Here is a 23,580-nt window from a genome sequence, read left to right on the forward strand (position 1 = left end):
GCACCAATGTAGTAAGTTCAGAAAAAAAGAAAGATTTTAGGATACTTCAATACAACTCCTTGAAATAATGTTGATTTCTTTTAACAAACACAGGTTCATTCTACTAAAATGATGGATTTTTGATGGATTATATGGATGGAAGTGTTGGAAAAAAGAGATGCTCACCAAAGTATTAACAGATTCTGAAGCAATGACCAGCAGTAACTAGAGTAAAAAAAGGTGATTTTGTGATTAGGGAGCATTCTAGATGTATCGTTAAGGCATGTGACTTGGTTTTTACATAAAAGCCACCTAAATCTTAAGACAATCAAAAGAGAGAACTGAAGAAGCTAATTTTTGAGCTAAACAAAATGCTGTTTCCATTTAACTTTTTACATTTTTACCTGAAACTGTGTTTCTGACATCCTTATTAGAGCTACAGTTTATTTTGTCTGGTTCAGGAAAGAATTGAGTGCATTAATGGAACTTTTCTATTTCCAGATTAACTGCTTTGAAAGTGAAAAAGAAGTCACCTTTATTGTAAAGCATAAACCAAATGTATTCAGGGTCCTCCAGCTGCTGTGCTGACATGGACTGGAAGGTTAAGTGAAAAGTGACTGCAAGTGCAAGGGAGTTCTAAATACTTTTATTGATTGCAGAAACACCAACCTTCAAAGTCTCAAGTCTCAATGCTGTGATAGCACTAAGATTACCATATTGAGAAATGTAGGTATTATATTTAGGACATTTTCTCACAGCACTTTTATTTCAGACTTAAACTCCCTGCCTTATGTAATCTTACAGGGCAGCACTGCCAGATTAACAATTGGTGTACACTGACTTGCTTGGGTATATTCTGAATTAAGCCAGACCAATCTGTTTTGGAATTTCGTAACCCTGTAGGGAGTGTCAAGAGCAACACAAGGCACTAAAATAGCAAATGTGGAAACCTGGCCTCGGTTCCTGTGTCTGTGCTGTTTGGTTTCTTGCTGCAAGCATTCCACATGGTGACAGGAGGCTCATCTGCCTCTCTTGTGGCTCCTCAGCAGCTCCCTGGCGCGGCGGGCACTGCACGGGGATGTCTGAACGCAGGCCAAGGGCAAGGAAATGTGCTGCTCTCTCCGGCAGTAGTGAGCTGATGAAGGTCACTGCTTTAAAAGGAGCAACATGATAGTCTCCAAGCAGAGAGGAGAAACCCCAGCCAAAGAACTGTCGCTCTTGGGCCTTCAAGATTTATGCTTCGTATCCGTTTATTTGCAGGATTTCTGCTGGGGTTTCCTTTTATCCATGTCTTCTTGTATTTCCAAAGGAAAGGCCTTCAGGTTTTCCTTCACACAGGGGAGGCAGAAACGTTTGGAGTAGAACAGACTACAGTTCTGTAAAGAAAATAATAGTTCTGTGAAGAAAATAACTACCATTACTACACAAAATGGAAATGCTTACATTCCAGTGTCATTAAACTGCATTTATATTTAGAATACTTCTAAAATGAATTATTCTTCTAGGCTGAAATATTCCAGCAATTCAACTTTTTCTTACTCAATAATTCTAACATGTGGTTAGAGCCAACAGGGTGGAAAATAAAACCCCCAAATCAACTGTCCCACTGCTCCTATTAAAGTGACCTTCACCAGCTCCCTGCTACAGGGAATAGCAACACCCCTCCTTCAGCTGCCTTCTCCTTCCAGCACCATGCATGGGTTTCCTGGCCTGCTCACTGAATTCCAAACAGGATTTCATGGCTAAGCTGCAGCTGGTGTTGCTGATGGATTATACCTGGAGAGTGAATAAAGGTGTAAGAGATTCCATGGGTTTTACTGAAACAGCAGAGTTTTCCTCTAAGTCTTGCTTGATGAAGATTTCTACCTCTTGGGAAGATCTTCCAAATCCCTGCAATGGTGTGTGAGACTTGGAGCCTCAGCACACTCTTCCTCACCAATCTCCACAAAAATGGCCCAAAGACCCACACAAGTACAAGTGCTGGAGGCTCTCACAACAGACCATCTTTTCCATAACTCCCGAAAAACCTGTTCTTATTTCCATTAACCCATGCACTTGTATTGTCCTAGGAGACTACTAAAAAGTATCACTATTATATCAATATCACAGAGGTGTCCAATAACCAGAATAGTTAAATGAACTCCATTCGTCTGAGAAAATTCAAAATTCAAGTGAGATTTCATCCCTTACCCTCAATAAATGTACTCACTGGTTAAAACCTAGAACCACACCTGGTACTAAAGTTTGAGCTAATGGCTCTCCTCTGAACTCTTGGTGGCAAAGTATAAAAGCTGCTGGGCACAAATATTTTTTTGTTATCCCTGTTCTGTTCACAGCTCATACATACCAAATATTTTTTTTCCCCAGGAGCTGTGACCAGATATTAATAATTAAATAGAAAGAAGCAAAACTGACAGAACATTTTAATGTATTTGCAATACAGAGTTTGAACAACTGGAAGAGAAACTAATTAATGTATTATTCCTTTGCTCTGCAGCGAGACTTGACATCCTTGCTTCTCTTGATGTGTTGATCACCAAATTCCAAATAGGATTTCATGGGTAAGCTGGAATTGGTGTTGCTGATGGATTATTCTTGGGGATTTAAGAATTAATAAAGACATCAGTTTAGATAGAACTGGACAAATGGATTCCCTGGGTCTTACCTAAATAGTAGAGTTTTCCCCTTGCCATTGTCATTTGCAGCTGGCCTTTCTCTGGGAGCTAGGCTTGGCTATCCCTGTGTTCCTCTCCTTTTGTTTCTTATGTCACTATCTGGGTTTTAGCAGCAGACTCAGATGATAATTATATCAAAATCACAATCAGGCTGCTTCCATGTGACTTGGAAGCTTGGGGAACAACTTGTCTCCATCTATTGTCCTTTTCTGCATTGACTGCCCGGCCCCTTCACCCTCAGGAATGAGTGTGAGGCCTCAGTCTCTGAAAAGCCCTGAAAGTGGATTTCAGTTGCACAACCTCCAAGCCTATTGTTTTTTGTCTCTTGGTGTCCTTAATACATTAAGCTGCCAGTTTAAAGGGGGAGATTAGAGTTTCAGCTGGCCTGGCTATTGTTGCTTGCATTGCCAAATGGCACACAGCCCCCAGTGTCCCAAAGGTGGCCACTGGGCCATGGCACAGGGGGGAGAGGCTGTTCCTGCAGGAGGGATCCCCACTGACAAGATGCAGCTCCTCACAGGTAAAACAGGTGCTCAACTTGCATTCTTTTGGCTGAAACAAGTTGCTAGTGCAGATTTTGGCCAACAGGAACTGGGGAAATCATGCCTATGAACCCCTGTAACCATAGTCCTGCTCTCTCAGTCTGGGATCTTCAGCCTAACTCTTCTTTCAATGCCCTACAAATTAAACTTACCATGTAGAATTGAGCCTTTGTTTTAAACCCCTTATCCTGATACAGTTCTGTGTTTCATCAGATGATTCTTTAATGTGTTTTTTCCCTTCCATGACCAAGGCAGGAGGGGGCCATTTCAATTCCAAATTTAATAGTCCAATTCAGGCAAAACAGCTGGCAAAGCATGCTGCCATAGTTTATTTCTGTTTTGACATGAATCATGGCTGAAAGTAATATATATATATATAGGGATGGTATCTCCCACAATACGTAAAGGAAAGGCTCTGCCTGTCCCTGTCCAGGACTGACCCCACATGACTGGAAGCTGAGTGGGAAGCAGCTGTAGTATTACATTTATCACTTAATGCCTACAATCCTGTCTGAGGTCAGTGCTCAATCACCTTCTGCTGAGGTGAGCAATAAGGGATGAAACTTGCTCCCTTTCCTTCTTTCTTCTCCAAAAGCCACCTTTTTTCGGTGTCTTTAGAGAGTGTTGCAATAAAACAGAAGCAACTATTTGAAGTTACTAATATGGTCAGATTATATAATTTCCTCTCCCCTTTTCTGAAAGGGTAATAGGAAGAAGGGCACTCAACCTGCCTAAAGACTTTTAAAAGCATTTTTATTATCTTCCTTTTTGTGTGGTTTTGGCATGTTTTAAGACATGACAGATAATCATTGGAATTATTCCCAGCTGGATCAGAACTAATGGCACTTACCAATAAAGTGATAAAGGACTTGAGCAGGGTGATACAGGCTACAAAATGATTGAAATAAATTGAGTAAAGCTTCAGAGGATATTTGGAGATATTTAAGTTTATGAACACTGTACATAACAGCTCTAAACCATGACTTTTACTGGCACAATAAAAGGAAATACACTTCAGCTAGCATGGGTTGTCTCATGAAAACCCTAAAATCTGATCTGTCTCTCAAGGTCAGAAAAGTCTTAATTTTGCCACATGTTAGGTTAATTCTATTCTGAATTACCACAATTTAAAAAGCAACCTGTCACTAAAACCTTTCCAATTGGTCCAGCTTCTTTGCAAAGAGGCCCAAGAAAGGATGATTTTCTTCAGCTTCAATTCCTATGTTTTAACATTTAACTTAGCTCAGGAGTGAATTGATGTACTTGGGTCAAGCACAAGCAGGAACCACAGCCAATACAAAGATATTATTCTACCTTTGTCTCTCTCTATTGCCTTGGATAAGTTTTTACTTCTCTGGACTTTATTTTCCCTACATGAAGAGAAATAGTATGTGTTTACTTACTTTGTGGTGTGGGTGTTTAAAGCACTAATTATCATTTCTGCAGATCTCTTTCAATGTTACCTAAGCAGTATTGCTAAATTCATTTTGAAACCATAGTCATATGTGTGATTCACTATCTGGCCTGGCCAGTTCGGTAAGAAATTCATTCTCAATTATTTACAATCAATGTTTTACTTTGAGTGATACCATCAGGGGAATCTTGAAAACTCAGATAACAAGCAGTAAATGACTGACAGATTTCCACAACAGGCAAAATAAGCAGGACTTTCAAAAAGATTAGAAGCTTCCATTAGCTCACTGCAAGTATCCTCCATTCATTGCCCAAACCTAGGTTACTGAAACAAACACATCTTTTCAAAGAAAAAGCCCCACCTTCATTCAGAAAAGCACAATGTGTGCAAAGAGCCTGAGAGGCTGAAATGCTCTATTTCTGACAGCTCAAACTGCCACACTTGGAAATATCTGCTGAATCCTTCCTAAATTCAAGACACTTGATTTGGGAATGAGAAGAGTTAAATGTGCTCAAGTTTGTCCCAGACATGTCTGTGTTCCAATTCCTCTGCTGTTAAAAAGGAAGGATAAACCTGGCATGTCAGGGCAGGAATCAAGCCCCTAAGCCCAAATTCTCTGAGTAGCTGCTCTTGGCTCCTCGTTGGGCTGTGTGGGAGGGAGTCAGCCCCTGCCACAGCAGGGACAGCAGGGAAGATCCTGCTCATGTCAGCTTTGCCTCCACACAACTGCCCTGAGAACCTGGCTCTGGAAACCTGAGCCCAGCCACCACAGCCACAACCAGAAAGTGCTGGCACTTCACCTAGTCACAGCCCACTGGTAGCTCCAGAATAGAAAAAACCAAACCAAACCCTCTGAGCTGCAATCACTTTTGGTGACTTTCAGTCATTTAAATGTCAGAAGAGACTTCGGAGATAGGATGCTGAGAAATACTCCCAGTGCAGGCAGCTGGGTGGGCAAGCTCCCATGCCAGCTGCACTCTGTGCCATGGATGGCAGGAAACAACTGGAGCCCCCATGCCAGGAATGGGCACAGATCCCTGTCCTAACAAAGGGCTCAGGGCCCTGCATCACAGTCTGGGAGAGGACTGGTCACCCTGAGACTCTGCAGGAAGACCCCAGACCCAAAATTCCCCATGGGATCAGGTGCACAGACTGTAGGGGTATAAAAGCCCAGGGGTTCCTTTGTTTTGGGGCCCCTCCCAGAGGAAGCAGCCTGAGCTGTTCCTGCTGCTGCACAATTCAAGTATTCAACCTTTTTTTTCCTGAAGTTGGACCTGACAAACCTGGGTAAGAAGTCTCTTTAACAAGGAAATAAACCAAATCAGGAGAAAGGTGTTACTGCATGCTCCTCTCAGCCCATCCTTGGTGCTGGCTGCCACAAGTCAGAATAGCAACTAAACTGAGCCAAGTGAGCCAGGATCCTTCTGGCTGTGTCTGCCCAACTCCCAAAATCTGAGACTCACAGCAAACAAAGGGGCCAGTTCTGCACTGAGAACAAGGAATTAAGACAAGTAATTTTACACCACCTTTCTGGACTGCACTCAGATTTCATAGTTTAAGGTTTCCTTCCAGCTGCTACTTAAATTCATTCTTCCTCAGAGAGCAAGCATGGCATGGTACAACTCTCTTCCCTGCTCACTTTAAACATTAACTTTTGCAAATAGGATGAAGCCCTGTGCTGTGAATCTAAACCTAATAATCCATGGACATTTATATTCCCTTTATGGAAAAAAACCCCCGATCTACGACTGTGTGTGATCTATACTATTACATTTCCTGGTACTAAGAAAGTAGAAAAGAGCACTCCTTGTGCTTGAGAGGCTGGACTGTGCTTATCTGTAAGTAGAACACTCACAGTTGCTGATCATTTTAATTTAACACTGAGAGGTTCACCTGGTGGAATCCACAAGAACATACAATTATGAACAATTAACATACATGCAGTGGTAGGACAAGGGGGAATGGTTTGCCTTAAAAATGGATAGTTTTGGATTTTGCCGCTTGATCTTTCTCTGACAGGTCACCAGGACTGGAACAAAAAGAAATTATTGAAGCAGCTTGTTTTGCTTGTTACTTTCTTCACCAACACACACTGCTCTGCTGCACAAACTGCAGTGAGACCTAATGATGAGGAACTTGTCCTTGCCAGGGGTTAAAGGATCCTTCATGTCATAGGCTTCTTCCAAAAGCCTGAAAAAGAATAATTTCAGGCTTTTTAAGTGTATACTTCACAGTAGGGGATGTTTAAGAGGGGGAAATTGTGGAGGCTGAAAAATTATCACCTTTGTACTTGATTTGCTCCTCTTGCTGTTGTGCATGAAGCAATGCAGCAGCTCTGCATCTCCTTTTCAAAATCTTCAACTCTGCAGCTGCCTTCAGTCCTACACTGTACTTCCTTTCTTTCTTCCAAAAGCAGAGCAACTGGTGAGCCTGTCAGTGCTTTTCTCAGTGCTCTACCTTAACTATCTTCCATTTTTTTATAACAGCTATTCCTTAGCATGGCCAACTTCTGTACCTTCAGTACCTTGTCAAGCCACCATTTCAATTGCACAACTTTTTATCAGAGGGTCTCTTCCAAAGCTGTGTGCATGTGAGTATGAAACACAAAGGTCTTTTCTCTTGGTTATGTCGCTGCTGTAAAGCTGAGGTCCCCAGCTCATGAAGGCAGGAGCCACCAGCACAGAGCCTTACAGTCACCCCCAGTGTGCTTAGTTTATGTCACAGACTGTACTGCTTGCTCCAGGGTGTTGGGGGGAGTGCATTTAATAATAATTTAGCAACCTGCTTGGGAAAAACTAAAGCTTTATTTTTTCTGGGAGCTCCAGGCAAAATAATACAGAAGTCTGCACAGGGCACACAGCAAGGGCACCTGGCTTCCTCCTGGGGTTAAGTAAAAATTGGATTATGGGAATAATATGGATAAAAGGTATTCTGTCAACTTGCACTGCCTTCTCCTTGTCTCCACACACACAAAAGTGTGTGCAGGAGTGTGTCCAGCACTGTGTTCCTCTCTCCTTTTTTTGTCCACTCAAACAGAAAATGATTTGGCCAGAGCCTTCTACTGTTAGAAAAGATCAGGCATCTTATCATGGCAGATCACCCTGTCAACAAGCCCCTGGGACACAAAGGCAGGATTGTGTTTGCAAAGCTCCCCTTGCAGGATTCCCAGCCCTGCTCAGTGCAGAGCCATTTGACAAGGGCCCCTGTCCAGCACATTTCCTGCAGCACTGCATTTGGGATGTGAGCAAGCCAAGAAAGATGGGGTGTGAAGCTGTTTCTTAAAAGCATCTATAGAAGTGTGATGCTTCAGCATTATTCTTTTGCTTCTGGCACCTGAGCAATCCAAATAAAGCTGGGGTGTTAAAACTCTGATTTTGGATAACCTAAATTAAGTTTCACATTCAGACCCTTCAGGAATGGACCTGATCAAAGGTGAGCCTTTGCTCTGCTGAGTGGGAGAGGGAAAACCAGTAGCACTGTGGGGTTTGGAATGATAAAAAGACAGCTGCCCAAGGGCAACAGCCACAGCAGGTGGTGATTAACAGCTGTTTCCATTCTTTAAGAAACTGAACAGTCTTATTGGGGTGAAATGCTGAGTACAGCCTGACTTCCAGCTCCACAGAGTTCCTGAACAAGTCATTGTTGACCATGATGGCCCCCACCAAGCTACTCTTGCATTTAAAGCAAAGGGCTTTATTTTATGGGGAGTTTAATGTCTGCAGGCAAAGCTGTAACTGCATAATTTCTGGTAAAACTATCCCTACTTAGCAGAGAGAGAAAAGGCTTTGGTCCCTGAAAATATAAATACATAGTGAGCACCCACACACCCTGATGCTGCACGGTCTGACAAAGGATTGTCCAATCCACACAAAAAGCACTGCTGGTCAGAACTCCACACCATGCCAGAGAGCTCTAAGAAGTGTTTTTGCCATATTTATTTCATTCATGCTGTGTGCATGTATTGCTCAGCTCAGGGAGGCTAAGTGAGGGAAGGGATATTCCCAGAAATACCAGGCTGGCAGTCAGCAGTGTTCTAGCAAGAAAACATTGGTAGAGTAGTCAGTGAGGGTAAGAAATAGGTTAAATACAGATTTCTGCATGGTATTGAAGCAGGGCACAAAAACTTATTGTTGTTTTTCCTACCAGCACTGACAATTTTTAACATTCTTTCCCCTTGGAAAAAAGGAGATCACTTGAAGCACCAAGCCTCATGTTTAGGGTCAGTAGAGCACATTATTGAGCTTATGTAGTGCACACTGCAAGGATTCTAATGCTCCTAGCAGAAATGAAGTCTGTGATCTCAGAGGGCACTTACATAATTGAGTGTGAGTTTGGTGACATCTGCCCATAATTTGTGTACAAGTTTGATAACTCACACAGCTCACATCTGAACTCTCCTGCTGTCTGAACTTCTTTGGAGCATCCATTTTTAAGCTACCTGCAAGAAACACACACACAAAAAAACCTTTTAGCCTCAAAATGCAATGCTGGGAACATATCTGCAAGAAGATTAAAGCGACCTGAGACATCTGGCTTTGCAAATTAAAACCCAAAGAAAAACTGACAATTGCAGACCTTGATTAGTAAATATTTTCTCCCAAATTAAGTTCATTTCCCATGTTCCAGTTAAATTTGCAAATTCCTTAGGTCTATAAACTGCAGACTGGGAGCCTAACTATAAAGTTCACCTATTAATTTGGAAGATCCATGAAATAACTCAGGTGACAAAGCACATGGCTGTGATCTCTGCTCAGCTGAGGTCTGCGCTCCCTAAGTGCTTCCCAGGACACTGCTCCCTCTCTGCAGAATTCCAAGCCAGTTCTGCAATGTTCATCTCCTCCCTCAAACTTGGGCCAGGAAAGGGTTTGGGATCTCACTGAGGAGGAGGTACCAGGAAGGTGTTGGCAAAGAAAAGACTGTGTCTTTTTCTTTGCTTCTGGTTCACCTTGGAATAGAGTTTTGGAAGCTTACCCCTGACTCCCTGTTCCCATCTGGCTTTCTATGGGAATGAGGCCAATGGAATCATTCTATACCTTGATAAAGTGTTGGCCCCTTCCAGCCACATGGGACAAAGAAGCAGTCACCTTTAAAAAAGTTTAGGTATTATAACTTTGATGAAAACAGGCAGAAGGGGAAGACTCTGGAGAACACCCATATATTTCTGGTATCCAACACCTTGGTCCATGGTTTCTGTCTTACTGAATCACACTAGTTACTAATGCAGTAACAAAAACAAAAAAAAAAACCAGCCAAACTTTTTCATTTTCTTCTTCCAATATTTTTTTTCCTTATTGCTTTTAATGAACTCAATTGGCTTGCAGAGGAATCCAACAGCTGCTAACAGTAGCACAAGGTGAGAGGCAGAACTGCAGCACCAGCAGAAAGGCAGGGTTGAGATGAGGGACCTGCACATCCCTCTTTTGGTGACAGTGGGCTGCTATTTCTGCTTGCCCAAGAGAGTGAAACTGAATCCCCAGAGACATCTGCTGACAAGGTGAACTAGGGGCAAGGTGAAGCAGAGCTGGGACTACTTGTCATCTAATGTTCCAGAAGAACAGGGAGATCCTCAGAGGCTTCATGACAGGCATCCAATTCAGAAAGTCCTAGCCTGTTAAACCCTGAAACCTAATTTTGGAAATAATCTCCCTTAGCTCATCACTCCTTTACCACCAGCATTTCCACAGCCATTCCTGGCATTTCAGTAGCAGAGAGTTCTTCAGATATAACACAAATGGGGCTGGACACTGGATTTATAAATAAATTCACCTTGAGAGCACCTTAGGAAGCTATTTGTTCACAAATTATTTGACCCTTGGATATGATGTGCTTTCCCTACCTCACAGGGATGATTGAGAGCATTTAATTAACTCAAGTGCTTTCAGATTTGTCAGTTAGTTGTATGACATGTACATGCTACCTATTTCTCCCTGTATATTGTAATTCAGATTCTTTACACTATGAGCTAACTCAGCTAAGAAGTCTGCTTTTTGAACCCTGCATTTCTGTAATCAGTCTTCCTTAAAAAGAAGAAATCATTAACCTCAAAGAAGTAGAGTATGGAAAGTCACTTGAAACAAATTGTGAAGACTATAATGCTGACTTTTTCTTTAAAACAGTGCAAAACACCAAGAACCACAACAACAAAAAAAGAAGTATTTATGGCAGTGAGGGTCATAGACTTTGGAATGAATGTGTCCTGATCCCAAGTTAAAATAACAGCCCTGGGTTCAGAGCTGAAGCACTTTAGATATAGAAACACCTGCTCTCTCACAGACCAAGGCATGTAGAACAGAATCTGTTCAATGCCTACCACTGGGAAGGAATGATATCTATGTGCAAACACATTTTTGGCTATGCCAGTTGAAAAGCATATGATCCTGCCTGCAAGGCACAGATGAATTTATGATGCTTTCCATCTTACTCCCAGCTTACAAGTCACTGGTAGCAGCTGTACCAAGTTTTATTTCACTGGGAACATCATTTGTCCTGAGAGCATGTCTACACATCAGCATTGGGGGAAGTTAAGGTTCCTAACTAAAGGTGTGAGGTCAATGAATGCACAGATTTCAGAGTTGAATGCTCCCATTCAGAAGTCAAATTTGCTGTACAACAAAGTAAAGACATTTCCTTCTGAAGAAAGATATTTCATGTCAAGTTCATGCATGTGCTTCACACCTTTAGTCTAAACTGCCAAGCAGACAAGTCCTGAGATGCACTTTCTCACAAAGCGTGGCTTCCAAAAAGTTCATTTGCTTCGAATAACCATGGCTTTATGCCATAAACCCAGCTGAGCCAAAAGTTTATCACATTGGTCAGCTCATTGGTTTGGCACTACATGCCATCCTAGCAGGATGTGACAGCGTGCCAGGTGTTTGTGTGCCCTCCAGACATGTGAAGCAGAGTGAGAACTCATTTCTCTCTAGCAAACCAGCAGCAGGATAAAGGACCTCTTGAGGAAAATGTCCCTTCTTAGTAATGACAGACAAATTTGTGGTCACAAGCAGCCCAAACCATCACCAGGTGCTACCACTGTGGGGTTTTTTCACCTTGGAATGTTCTGAAGCAGCACCATTTCCCAGTAACACATCACCAGTCTGTCTGTCTGACACATGCTGAACAGGTCTTTGACAACAGCTTGTCTAGAACTGAATTCTGCCTGAGCACTTTCCACTCTGCCTGGAAGCCACAAGGTATTTTAACACATCTACACCTGACACACATGCCCAGCTCTTCTGGAAAGAACACAGATATCCACATGCTTGGGCAACCACCGAACCAACAAGCTCTGCAGAAGCTTGCTAGGTCTAGCCTAGAGTGCTGCAGGATGTGTGTGAGGTTGGCTCACATATCCTGGCAAAAGGTGAAGCACACAGATTTCAGTGCCATAGTAAGGAAATAACTGCAGTAAAAGAAAGGCACAGGTTAGGTAGTGCTGAAAGAGTGATTCTCAGTGCTGTCTGCAACTGATACCTGATACAGACATGGGGAAATGGCTCTCAGTCCAGTTCTCTGGAGACTCCTAAAGATTTAAGGGCAATTCGGGTTGGAACACACTGCTCAGAGGCCTGGAAGGCATGCCAGAAATCATAAATCACCCTCAAATTGTCAGGGTCAGTGGCAGTAGCACAGATAAGTAATCTGATTTTCTTTGCTTCAAACCTCATTAGCACAAGTATTTACAATGCATAGGTTAAGCCCCTCTTAATACTCCACAGGAGACTCCTGTATTTCTGAGTCACTGATAAACAAGAGAAACCATAGAAGAAACAAAGTACCTATAAACAGATGCAGACTTTGATTTGAGAGGCTGTCAGATAAAACCAACACTGACACACCCTTAATTCTCTTCTACGAAACCCTTGTTTCTTTTACCTGCCAGGATTTTCCTGCAGAATTCACTGCTGATGACAATAATCTATTAAAATATCCACAACTCGATTTTCTACATGTAGGAGTGCTCTCTAGTAGAAGGGCAGTCCATACCCTGGCATGTGCCAGTGTTTGGTGTGACAAATACACTTCAGCACCAGCAGCTTGCCTTCTTCAGAAAATCTGCTGCCTAATTGATCAGGCAGTAGATAAAACAGCAGAACCTTCTGACTTGCTAGTTAATCCTCAGGTGAACAACTTTATTCCTCCTGTTCCTTCATGCTACAGCCCTGAAGGCATGTTCAGGTCACCTGTGGCTGCCTCCCTGCTCCTCCTTTGAGGTGACTTACCTTGGGTTCAGCATGAATTAGCCCAGGACTGCAATTTCACAAGGTGTGAACAATCAGAACTTTCATCCTTACTCCCTCTCCCAAAGATCACCTGATTGAATTAAACCTTGATTTGTTGCAGCACCCTTTTCCCCCAGGCTGGGGGTTGTGCTGGCTTCCTCTGCTTGGAAGGAACAGAGATCCCTGCAGGCTTCCTTCTAGCCATGGGTCACAAAGCAGCAGGATAAACAGTCTAGGTGGTCACACATGTGAAAGCCAGGGTGTTTTCTGAACAGTTGTAGGGACAGAGGACAGTTGTAACACAGGCAAATCAAACCCCTTCCTTAGGTATAAAGGCCTTCTGAACACACAGTGAATCTCAAAAAGTCATCTATACCTAAGATCCAGGATTTCACAAAGCTGAGAAACCAACACTCAACAAAAACTAAGCCCAAGTGCTCCTGACTCAGAGATGCTTGCTCTGAATTAGGCAGCATTTAGTAAGAATCTTAAATTAAATTAGCAGCATTTAGTAAGAATCTTAATTTAGGTGGCTGCCCAAGGCATCATCTATCCATAATACAAGAGATCCAAACACTGAAGTGTTGCTGAAGGGATCATCAATTCTGGATCACAGAACAGTTATTCTTTGCCAAAATGTAAAAAACAGACCTGAGGTCAGATTTCATTAAATCTCCTTCTGGTTCGACCACTATAAAAAAAAAAATCAATCTACAGTAATAGTAACCCTCTGTTCTGAACTCATTTTGTCTCCCTTCCACACTGCAGCTCCCTATCAGAAATTTGTTACATTAACAGCCATAGTGGGGAAGAGCAAGTTGCTCTATTAATATATAAGTGATGACCATTACTTTTTAAGTTGTCCTTAAAAAAAGTGAAGTGCAGGGCCACACAAGTACCACTGAAAGTATCAGCTTGGTTAAGCACAACCTAAACTTAGTGCAATACTTTCCAACAGAGCCTAAAAATAGGAACACCAAGATTTTGTGGAAATACAGGAGGAGAGGCTAACACAGTATTTCAGGAAATAGATCACTGCCATTTGACATAATCCTGAAAGGAAGAAATAGAGCTCCAGTGATTGATCTCCCTACAGAAAGCAAAGTTGGGACTATAAGGAAAGACTGAGCCCATGACAATGTGGAGCTGGTGCCAAATTTCTCCTGTGACCAGGAAGATGTTCAGCATTAACATACCTGGGAAAGGGAATTTCTTCCAATAAAGTGTGACTGCAACTCCCAGCTTGTTAGGACTGAGCTTGAGTTGGGGACTGCAGAATGAAGCAAAAAAAGGCTTATCCAGAAGGAAAAGCAAACAAAACTACCAGAGGGGTGAAGGAAAGCCTGGCAATAAAGACAGGCATATCCCTGCCTAAAACTTCTACATGTACGTGGCTCAGCACACCTTCTGCAGCCATGCTCACTTCCTCTGGGACATGCTCCTCGAGGTTTGTTATCCCATCTGGTGTGAACAGTGAGCACAGAAAAGCAGCAGAGAGATCTTCTGGCAGCACATTTGATGGAGCAAAGCACACCACCACCCAACCCTTAAAAAGTCCTTTTTTGTCACCAAAAATTGCAAATTTCCTTCACACCAAGGTCACTTCATTGGTTTCAGTTTACAGTGGAGATTATGAAGACTTTTAGTCAGGAGTTAGCAGCTTCCAAACCTCCTAACATACACCTGTGTTAAATTCCTGTCTTCTAGCCAAGCAGCAATATGGAACAAGGTGAATCCAGGCAGGCACAAGACTTCCTGAATTTTTAGCAATGTTTTCAGGTTACTGTTTGCCCCTGTCAGAAAGACTTGGCTTCCCAACTAGTACTTGGATTACTTTGCCAAAAAAACATGCAGGTACTGAGGCTGCACTTCTTTCAACACCTGATGCATCAAACAGGTATCAAGGCACATATGCAAGAACCACTTCCACAGTTCTCTGTAGGACACAAAGAAATATGTGTTCTTAGACAGCTGAAGACCTATCTTATCACTGACTGCCAGGCCATTCCTTTTGTGCATGCTCTGCACCCTGCACAGTCTGTTCTCTAGAGGGTCTATATTCATGCTCTTTCCTTCCAGAAGTTCTCTTGGACAAATTTACTTCTCTGTTCATCACAGGTAAAACAGAAGAAAAATGGCTTTTTCTCATATGGCAAATGTAATCATGGCTGGAGATGTGTGGATCCTAGAATTCACTAAAACCAGAGTGGACTGATCCTCCTGGGTCACATGTTAGGAAGGCAGACACAGAAAATTTTCACAGTTCTGACTTTTTACCCAAGGACCTCAAAATCCACTAAGAATTGACAGCATCCTCAACATGTCACAGATATTTAATAAACTTTTCTTTGGCTTTAGATCTCCATCTGTCCAGTACACACAGACAGGTCTGACCAGGATTTCACTGAGGTCCAAAAAGAAAGTGTGGGCTCAGAGTAGAGCTAATTAGGCAGGAAAGCTGATGGAGTCTTGACAGAAATTGTATGTTGCCCATGTTTTTCAAAGTTTTTCAAAGGTCTAGGTAGAGAAGGCGTAAAAACACTCTGATGTTTCATGCCACATTTAAATGTGTGCTTCTCTTCTGCACATATACATGACTCCAAGCATGGTTAATGAGTAATTACTTCACTCATGTTGGGAAAATTGTGACAAAATGAACAAACAGCTGGGGGATAAGATGTAGTGCAAAGTTATTATGGGCTGCAGTTAAAAGCAGACTTCAAAGGAGGCAGCATGGTTCATGTGTTATATGGGCAGCAAAAAAGAAAACAGAAAGAGCAGGTGAGAACGTCTTCACCAGGCTCTGACAAAAGGAGCAAAAACCACTTGCCACTCCTTGCTTTTTCCAGGCCTGGACTGAAGAATAGACAAGCCCAAACCATTGCAACCACTTAGATAATCCATTCCTTTCTTAATCCAAATCTCAGGTTTTGCCTATCTGTTGGGAATTTGGGGGCTTTTTACACCTTTTTTGGTGTAGTGATTTTTTCAGTAGTAAAACCACTGATTTAGTCAACAGATCAGTGCAAAGGTGATGCACAGGCTAGAGAGGTTGGTATCTCAACCAGCCTGGGGAGCACATCTCCATTACAAGTGCCTTTATCAGCAGAATCCAAGTATTTTCCTACAACTCTCCTCAAACAAAAACCATCTTTGGTCTGAATAACCTCAGACTGCTGCATCTGGGCAGAATAAAACTTTCAGGGGAGCCTTCATGTGGCCCTTGACAAAACCTTGTCATATTCGTAGAGATAACAGACTGTGTTTGAGGCAGGACACAAAGTGAAACAAGGCATCACTAATGCTTTTATTGTAACAGGAGAAGTTAAGGCACGTGGAAAATATTTGTGGTATGGCACCCAGAAGCATGAAGGTCTTAAATTTTGTTTACATAAAGCACGCCATTTCAGTTGTAAGAATATAGTTCTATATCCTTACTACCTGCTAATGCACAGATCCACTTCTTAGGCTCAAAGGTGCCTGGAGCTGGAAGACAGCGACTTCCAGCTCGGGAACTGTGAGTGTCTCCCCGTCAGCAGTCCCTCACTCCCGGTTCCCCCGCCCGGATCCCGTTCTCTGCCCGGCCCCCCCTTTGCCCCACAATTCCCGGTTCCCAGTTCCCTCAGGCTGTCCCTAGGTCCCCGTTTCCACCCCTACGCCCCGTCTCCCATCCCTCGGTCCCTCCTCAGCTCCCTTTGCTCCCCATTCCCGGTTCCTCAAGCCTCCATTTCCCGCTCCATCCCGAGCTCCTGTTTGCCTCCCGATCTTGTTTCCCGCTGGCTCCAGTTCCCTCCAGCGCTCACTTTCCACCCAGTTACCGGGGCTACCCCTTTTCCCCGTTCCCATTCCCGCTCCCGTGCCCGGTTCCGGTTCCCGGTTCCCTTTCCCCGTTCCCTCACAGGGGGCGCCGGGCGGCCGGCAGGGGGCGCTGTGCGCCCGCGAACGCCGCCCGCCTTCCCTCATGCCCTGCTCCGGCTTTGGGGACATCCCGGCGTTCCCAGCGTATCCCCAGCCTTCAGGACGGACACCCAGGGGTTCCCGCGTGTCCCCAGCCCTCAGGATGCACACCCCGGCGTTCCCAGCGTGTCCCCAGCCCTCAGGATGCACACCCCGGCATTCCCAGCGTGTCCCCAGCTCTCAGGATGGACACCCAGGCGTTCCCGGTCCCGGGACGGACACGCCGGTGTTTCCAGCCCTCAGGGTACGTTTTTTTTTTTTTTTTTGCTCTTACATCAGTATGTGCTCAGCCAGAGGTGAGAGCCATGCTCAGCACGGGCATCACCTCTGCGAGCTGGGCAGAGTTGATAGTGCAAGAGAAGCGAGGTCATGCTTAGCCACAGAACTTGGGTGGGAGAAGTATTTTGAAAGCAGCTTCGATTCAGGGACTGGCTGTAGTGGAAACTGTTGGCATTCTCAGTGGAATATGCAGTGGGAAATTCAATAGCAGTGATAAAAAGGCAAGGTGATGGATGAAAACTTTCATGAAAATAAGTGCATTTATTTTAACTTTTGCCCTTCTCAGCAACTTTTCGTTCATCAGCTTCCAAATGCTGATATTGCTTGGTGCCTCTGACATCAGCAAGTTTCAGGTATCTTTCTCAGTTTCTTCAGCTGTGTTAATCTCTACAGGCTTTTCCTGAGTTTCCATTGTGGTTTCTTCAGAGTATCTTGGATGAACTGTGCTCTGAGTTTCTTCAGCTGAGTTAGTTTCCTCAGGGTTTTCCTGAGTTACCTGTCCGGTATCTTCCGAGTTTTTTCGACGACCTGTGCTCTGAGTTTCTTCAGGTGAGTTAAACTCCACATGCTTTTCCCGAGTTACCCATCTGATATCTTCACAGTATCTTGGGCGAATTGTGCTTACAGCTGTGAAAAACAAGGTTTTCAGAATTGAATTGAAAAACACGTTCTGAAGAAAGGAGGTTCCAGACGCTATGAGCCACTCCCGGGAAGTCTGGTAGCCATAGGACAAGCCGTAGAGCACGATGAAGAAGGATGAGAGCACGGTTATGGTCAGAACCAGGGCCCAGGCCACAGGGACACACCACCAACACAGCAAGGGCTCACTCTCCGGGATCTTGCGGAGCTGCCTGATGGTCGTGCTTAGTCTCCTTACTTTGGACAAGATGCTCCCTTCTGGGATATTGGAACCTGGCTTCTGGGACTTATTATCCATCTCAGGGGAACTCTCAGGTGTCATCTCCTCCTGTGTGTCAATTACATTTGCATCTTTTTCCGATATTATGCAATTATTCCAGTACCTAGAATCTACCTTTGGGTACATCTTAGTCACAACAGGAGGAGGATCCTTCTGGGAATACTTAAATAAGACAATTATTAACATTTCCACAGGGAGGGTAAGCAAAGCACATTCAATTCCTACTGCTATTGATCTCGCATACCTCAGGTATATTGGAGCTTCGTCATCCTTTTCAGCATTAAAGAACATAATGTTAACAAGCATGGTGAATAACAGCACTGCTAAAAATGTACACAACCTTTGGAACCTGGTGAAAGCCCCAGCGTTAACAGGAGCAAAAACTGAGATCCACAGATGGTACTCTGTCAGTCTTCTGTTAAAATGAATAAGGAAATAGTCAGCTTTGGGTAGAGGTGTCTGGGGGTCTGTGACAGAAAATTTCAAGGCTCGTGAGGGATGGTTCTTGTCAAGGGAAAGCCATTTTCTGCACAGAAAGAACCAGACCTTCCTGGTGGACATGTCCTCAACTTCAGCTCTGCTTAAGAACCAGGTTGAAGATTTGCCATCGTTATTGAGCCTGATCTTGAAGGAACTAATATCTCCCAATTTTTTTTTAGTAGTTATCAGAAAGCAATCAATGTTTCCCCGTTGGAAAGCTGGAGAAGGCCGGTGCCACAAACAACGGAATTTACTCCTGCCGTGCTGGCCGATGAGCTGCAGGAAAACCTCTGCTTTGGTCCCAGCATTACAGCGACTGCCTGTGTACAGAGTGACCAAAAAGCTCCCATCATCAGAGGCCTCATTGTCTGGCAGAACGATAATGTACTTGATCTGCCTCTCAGCCCTGTCTTTTCTTATAGCCCAGCAGCACAAAAGCAAGAAGATGACAAAAATACAGAGCAGCGTTATGAGGGTCAGTGGGTTTTTAGGTATGTCTGCTATCAGGTTTCTCCCCAGATCTATTGTGTTGGGAAGAACTATTACTTTGGCTGCCAGGAACCTGATGCTGGGTGCCACAAGGGCTGGCACACTCCTCCGGTACCGCGTGGAGACACAGATACAGTGCACCTGCTCCCAGTTGGTCAGGGGACCAATCACGCATGTCTCTTGGCTCCACTCACTTTCAATCCCATTCAGAAACAGGCACTGGTCATTAAAAATGTATATGCTCACCATTTTCTGGTTTGGGTACCTTAAGATATAGTGTGTCTCCAAGATAACAGTGATGGTCTCAGCGCCTTCACCACTATTCTGCACTATGTTTTCCAGCAGGGACTTTGGGAGACAGACTATGTAGGGACCTTTAACGCTGCAGTCATCAATGAGTGTCTCATTTTCACTTGCAATTGTTTTCCTGTTGTGAAAAGCAATAAATGAGGCCACGGGCTGAGCGCCAGTAAGATTGGTACCTGTAAATATCAGCACCTTGAAAGTAACTTTTAATTTTGTCTTGATCTGGAAGTACATGCTCGTGGCAGTTTCATTGATCTCAAAAAGAAATCCTCCAGTTGTGTAAGTTTGTGTTTTATCGGGTCCCATTAGTAAATTAAAAGTTGCAACTCCACCTTTCCTGGCAAGAAAAATGTCTGCTCTTTCAGGCATGAATGGAATTAGATCCCCATCAGTCTTAGTCTCTGCCATTTTAAACCCCATGACCATTGATATAATATCTGATGTGTAAACTAACCATGGGAAGGGGCTCTCATCAAATTCAAAAACAGCAGTGGAAAACACAGTGTCTGGCGCCACTCCTGAAACGTTTCCTTTTCTTATTATTGGATAAAAACAATTGTGGCAGGTGTCTGTTTCAGGCAAACAGTTTGTAATGTTCCAGGCTTCATTTTTCTTCACAGTGATATTCCAGTGTCCTGTTTCTATTACAGTTTCTATGTCTTGAGGGACTTTTCCCCAGAAAACTACCTCTGTTACACCTTCCATGATGGAGAAAACATGTTGAATTCCATTTGCACTGACATTCTTGAGATGCAGAAGATCAGCTCTTAGGACATTGGCCAAGCATCTTAGTATTCCACTGGTCTGAATTTCTGCTCCCTCAGACCAATTGATCTGACTCCTCTGTCTCTTCAGAATTCCCGTTACTTCTGTCAGTTTCCCAATGGCAAGGTCTTGTGACCTAACATTCATTTTCTCAATTGACTCTGTGATTTCAGAAATAATAGCCACTACTTGGTTGATTTCCATGATGCTATTTACTGAAATATTCAAGGCTGCTTTAACCACAGTTTCCCGAAGGTGAGCCTGGGGGAGCTGGACAATTGGTGTGGTTTTAACGTAGTTTAAGAGTGAGGCCGCAAGATAAATCAAATAACCACCTCTAAGACGATCGCTGAGCTGCTGAGCAGATGTGGACACGCTTAAATGGCTTGCTGAATCCAGCAGGTCATGAAACTCACGTACAAGGGGTTGAGTATTGTGTGGCTTCCTCACATAGGCACGTAAACTCACCTGGGTAAAAGCCCTGAATGCATCATGGACTTGAACATGAAGTATCACACGGTACCAACGAGAGGGCATTCCAAGTGGGAGAAAAGATGGAGGAGTTTTAGGCTCAGAACCAAAGTACAGAATTGTGCCAAATGTGTTTTCCACCACAGAACTTACTGTGGTGGTTTGGGGTACATTGGAAGCTACTATCACTTTATATGTCAGAGGTAAATGGCTGTCAGAAAATCCTCTACACTTAACAACAAATTTTGTCTGAAAGGCAAACCCGTAGCGGGGTCTGATGTTACACCTGCCAGCCTTAGGTGGAGTGTTTACTGCAAAGGCTTTTCTGAAGGATGCAGACCTACCATCCCAGGTAGTTACGCTTAAGTGAAGTACGTAGGTTGGATATTCAGGCTTCATGAAAGTCAGAGCATGTATAGACAGGTAAGCCCCAAACCTCCCCGTTGATGTTTTAGAAGCCCAATCAAAATCAATTTCTTTAGAGGTGTCTGAAAAAAGGGTCCAGTAATATAGTGGCTTGTTGCTCGGTTTACAGTTTGAGCATTTTCCAGATAGGGCAAATCTCTCTGTTGGAATTAAACTGGCACCACAGTTTTCAATGCATTTAATATCCAGAATGAGTGGAGGGCCAGGATCTATTTCTATAACTTGATCAGCATAAGCCGTCCTTCTGCCCTTTTTAATCACCAGGCGAAAGTAGTATAAGGTGCTTCCTGGGAGGTATTCTGGTGGTATTGTTTGAATGGGACCTGAGGATGTTACCCATCTCAAATCCTTCTGCAATGGATGGCATCTGTTTTTCCATTTGAATCTCATGGTTTTATAGTCTTCAAAGTCTTTAGTGCAGTACCAAGTAAATATCATTGGTCCTTGCGCTGCATCTGGATCAGAGGATCCAGAACCATCAAGAGTCCATCTGTCAGAAAATTTCACTGTGCGGACCGAGCCTCCTGAGATATTTGCCACTAGATCAGCTCTCTCAACCTGAACATAAACCATATCATGGGCCTTGAGGACTGTTGAGGTCTTAATTAGGATTACCTCAGCAGTGAAATAAAACAGATACAAGCCATAATCCAAACTATTAGCGGCAACAGTTAAATGTATCATTCTCACCCCAAACATGCTAGAAGTGTCTACTGGGTTTGACCAGTCCGGGTCAGATTTTGTGTCCGTAGCAGGATAGACTTGCCATTGAGGCTTGATAGATATGCCAGTGTTGCATTCTACGTCCAACCTGACAAAGAGGAAAAATTCTAATGCCCTTTTCTTGTACAAGATATTGGAATTGGGAGTAGGTCTCTGAATCCAACACCTGACTATCCTACAATTTTTTTGCGCACAAACCACTGGTGCTTCTATGGTTTTTGCAGTACGGTTGTTGACCCTGACACTTAAAAGAGCCGGTATAGGTGCGCTGCTGGTGCAGTTCACTTTTGCCACAAACCCCGTGTATTTCTCTGCATCAAAGGGTAAAGCAGAGCGACGGACAAAACGTGTGGCATTTTTTACGTGGTCATTGTATGTGTACGTGCTACTCTGGACAATATGGTCTTTTTTTGTGCCAAAAAGCTGCAGATAGAAGGTCCACTCACACTGTAGCATCGGATGTTGGGTAGGGATAAACCACACTAAATAACTAAAGTTCTGCAGAACAGAAGGACGGGCACCGCTGAAAACGTGGACGTCAAGGTCTCTTTCTGCCAGTGACCTAATCAAAGCCCTCTTCTGATTCATATAAAGATACATTTTGAACTTGTACCACTGTAAGGCCAGAAACTCTATGGTGAGTAAGTAGGAGAGCTCCTTGTATTGGTAGAACACAGTGTATGTGTTAGGACGATCTGTGGAAAAAGTGCTGTTGTTGTCTTTAGACGTGTAAAATGTTCCCTGGTTGTACCTGAAAACGTAAGTGCTGCTGTTGATCTTCCCTGGACAAAGGTTGACATGTATGGGAGTTTCTTTGCCAGCAGTTAAGCTCAGGGTACCATTGAGCAGGTGCAGTTCCCCCATCAATTCCTCAAACCTCTTTCCATCAACATGGAAGTAAACGCTGGCCACCACCATCTCATCCAGGCTCTGAGGTGTAGAAATGGCACAGAAGTTGCTTGGCAGTGTAAATGAACTGTAGGAGCACAGCCACCCTCCTACAGCCTGTGTGTCCACCAGTCTGTAGGCAAGTGTACTCAGGCTAAGGGGCTGAAGCCACCAGGACAAGCTAAGGGGCTGCTGAGGAACACTGAGGAGCTTGGAGCTGACACTGAGGACATGCACCAAGTCAGGCTCCACCTTGAGAGAGAGGTTGAAGCTTATGTGGGGCATCTGCTCAATACTGACCACAGCAACGTGGATCCCGGGGTGCCTGTAGCGCACAGTCAAGCGGTAGCTGTAGTAGGTGGCACAGGTCTGTTCCAACTCAGCTGTTGGATAGACAGCAGGTGATGTTGTGTCCTGGTGCTCACTGCTGGGAAGGAGAAGGCTCGAGGGGACACCACCCTGGCTGCTGAAGCGGTACTGCCAGGCAGCGTTCTTGAGGCGTGCACACCAGCCCAGCTCCACGGGCTGCCACGCTTGGATAACGCGTGTCTGCGGCCAAAGCACGAACAGCCGCATATCCTGCTCCGCGATCTCGACGCTCACGTTGCGGTGAAAGCACTCGGGCGCAGCGCAGGAGGCAGACCAGCACTGCACTGTAACAAGGCTGGAGGCCCCGGGCGAGGGAGCTTCTGTCTGCAGTACCACCCGGCCTGACCAGCGTGAGATGTTCCTCAGAAAGGCCGCGTTCAGGTACCAGAGGCAGCAAGGTGGGGATGGCGGCTGGCCCTCTTCCTCCTCCTCTACCTCCAGCCCTGCTCCTGGGGCGGGCTGGTAATGCAGGATTACGGTGCTGTTCCACAGGCACGACACCCTGTGCTGGTTGTCCTGCCGCTGGAAGACTTGGCCGTGAGGGCCCAGGCAGCTGACCCGTAGGGGTGACGGCTGGAGACGGACAGGGGACGCCACCGAGCCCCGGCGGCAGCAGGCGAGCAGCTGCATGAGGAGGAGGAGGAGGAGGAGCGCGGCCATCGCGGCCGGAGGGGACGGG

General features: G+C 44.4%; 2 protein-coding genes across 2 annotated transcripts; both read right to left on the reverse strand.

Annotated features, from left to right (window-relative positions):
- Window positions 1-947: 947 nt before the first annotated feature.
- Window positions 948-16,816, reverse strand: CDPF1 (cysteine rich DPF motif domain containing 1). Its single transcript, XM_074540207.1, has 5 exons — window positions 16,487-16,816; window positions 8,926-9,044; window positions 6,694-6,800; window positions 1,587-1,591; window positions 948-1,355 (listed from the first exon to the last, which is right to left on the reverse strand). Exons 1-5 carry the CDS (start codon window positions 16,814-16,816, stop codon window positions 1,230-1,232), a joined length of 687 nt encoding a protein of 228 aa, XP_074396308.1. The 3' UTR covers window positions 948-1,229.
- Window positions 16,817-17,158: 342 nt separating this feature from the next.
- On the reverse strand, window positions 17,159-23,561 carry PKDREJ (polycystin family receptor for egg jelly). The gene has a single exon (XM_026790827.2). The coding sequence runs from the start codon at window positions 23,559-23,561 to the stop codon at window positions 17,415-17,417; it is 6,147 nt and encodes a 2,048-aa protein (XP_026646628.2). The 3' UTR covers window positions 17,159-17,414.
- Between the last annotated feature and the right edge of the window lie 19 nt (window positions 23,562-23,580).

The sequence above is a fragment of the Zonotrichia albicollis genome, chromosome 4, assembly GCF_047830755.1.
Source record: "Zonotrichia albicollis isolate bZonAlb1 chromosome 4, bZonAlb1.hap1, whole genome shotgun sequence".
NCBI classification, from domain to species: Eukaryota; Metazoa; Chordata; class Aves; order Passeriformes; family Passerellidae; genus Zonotrichia; species Zonotrichia albicollis.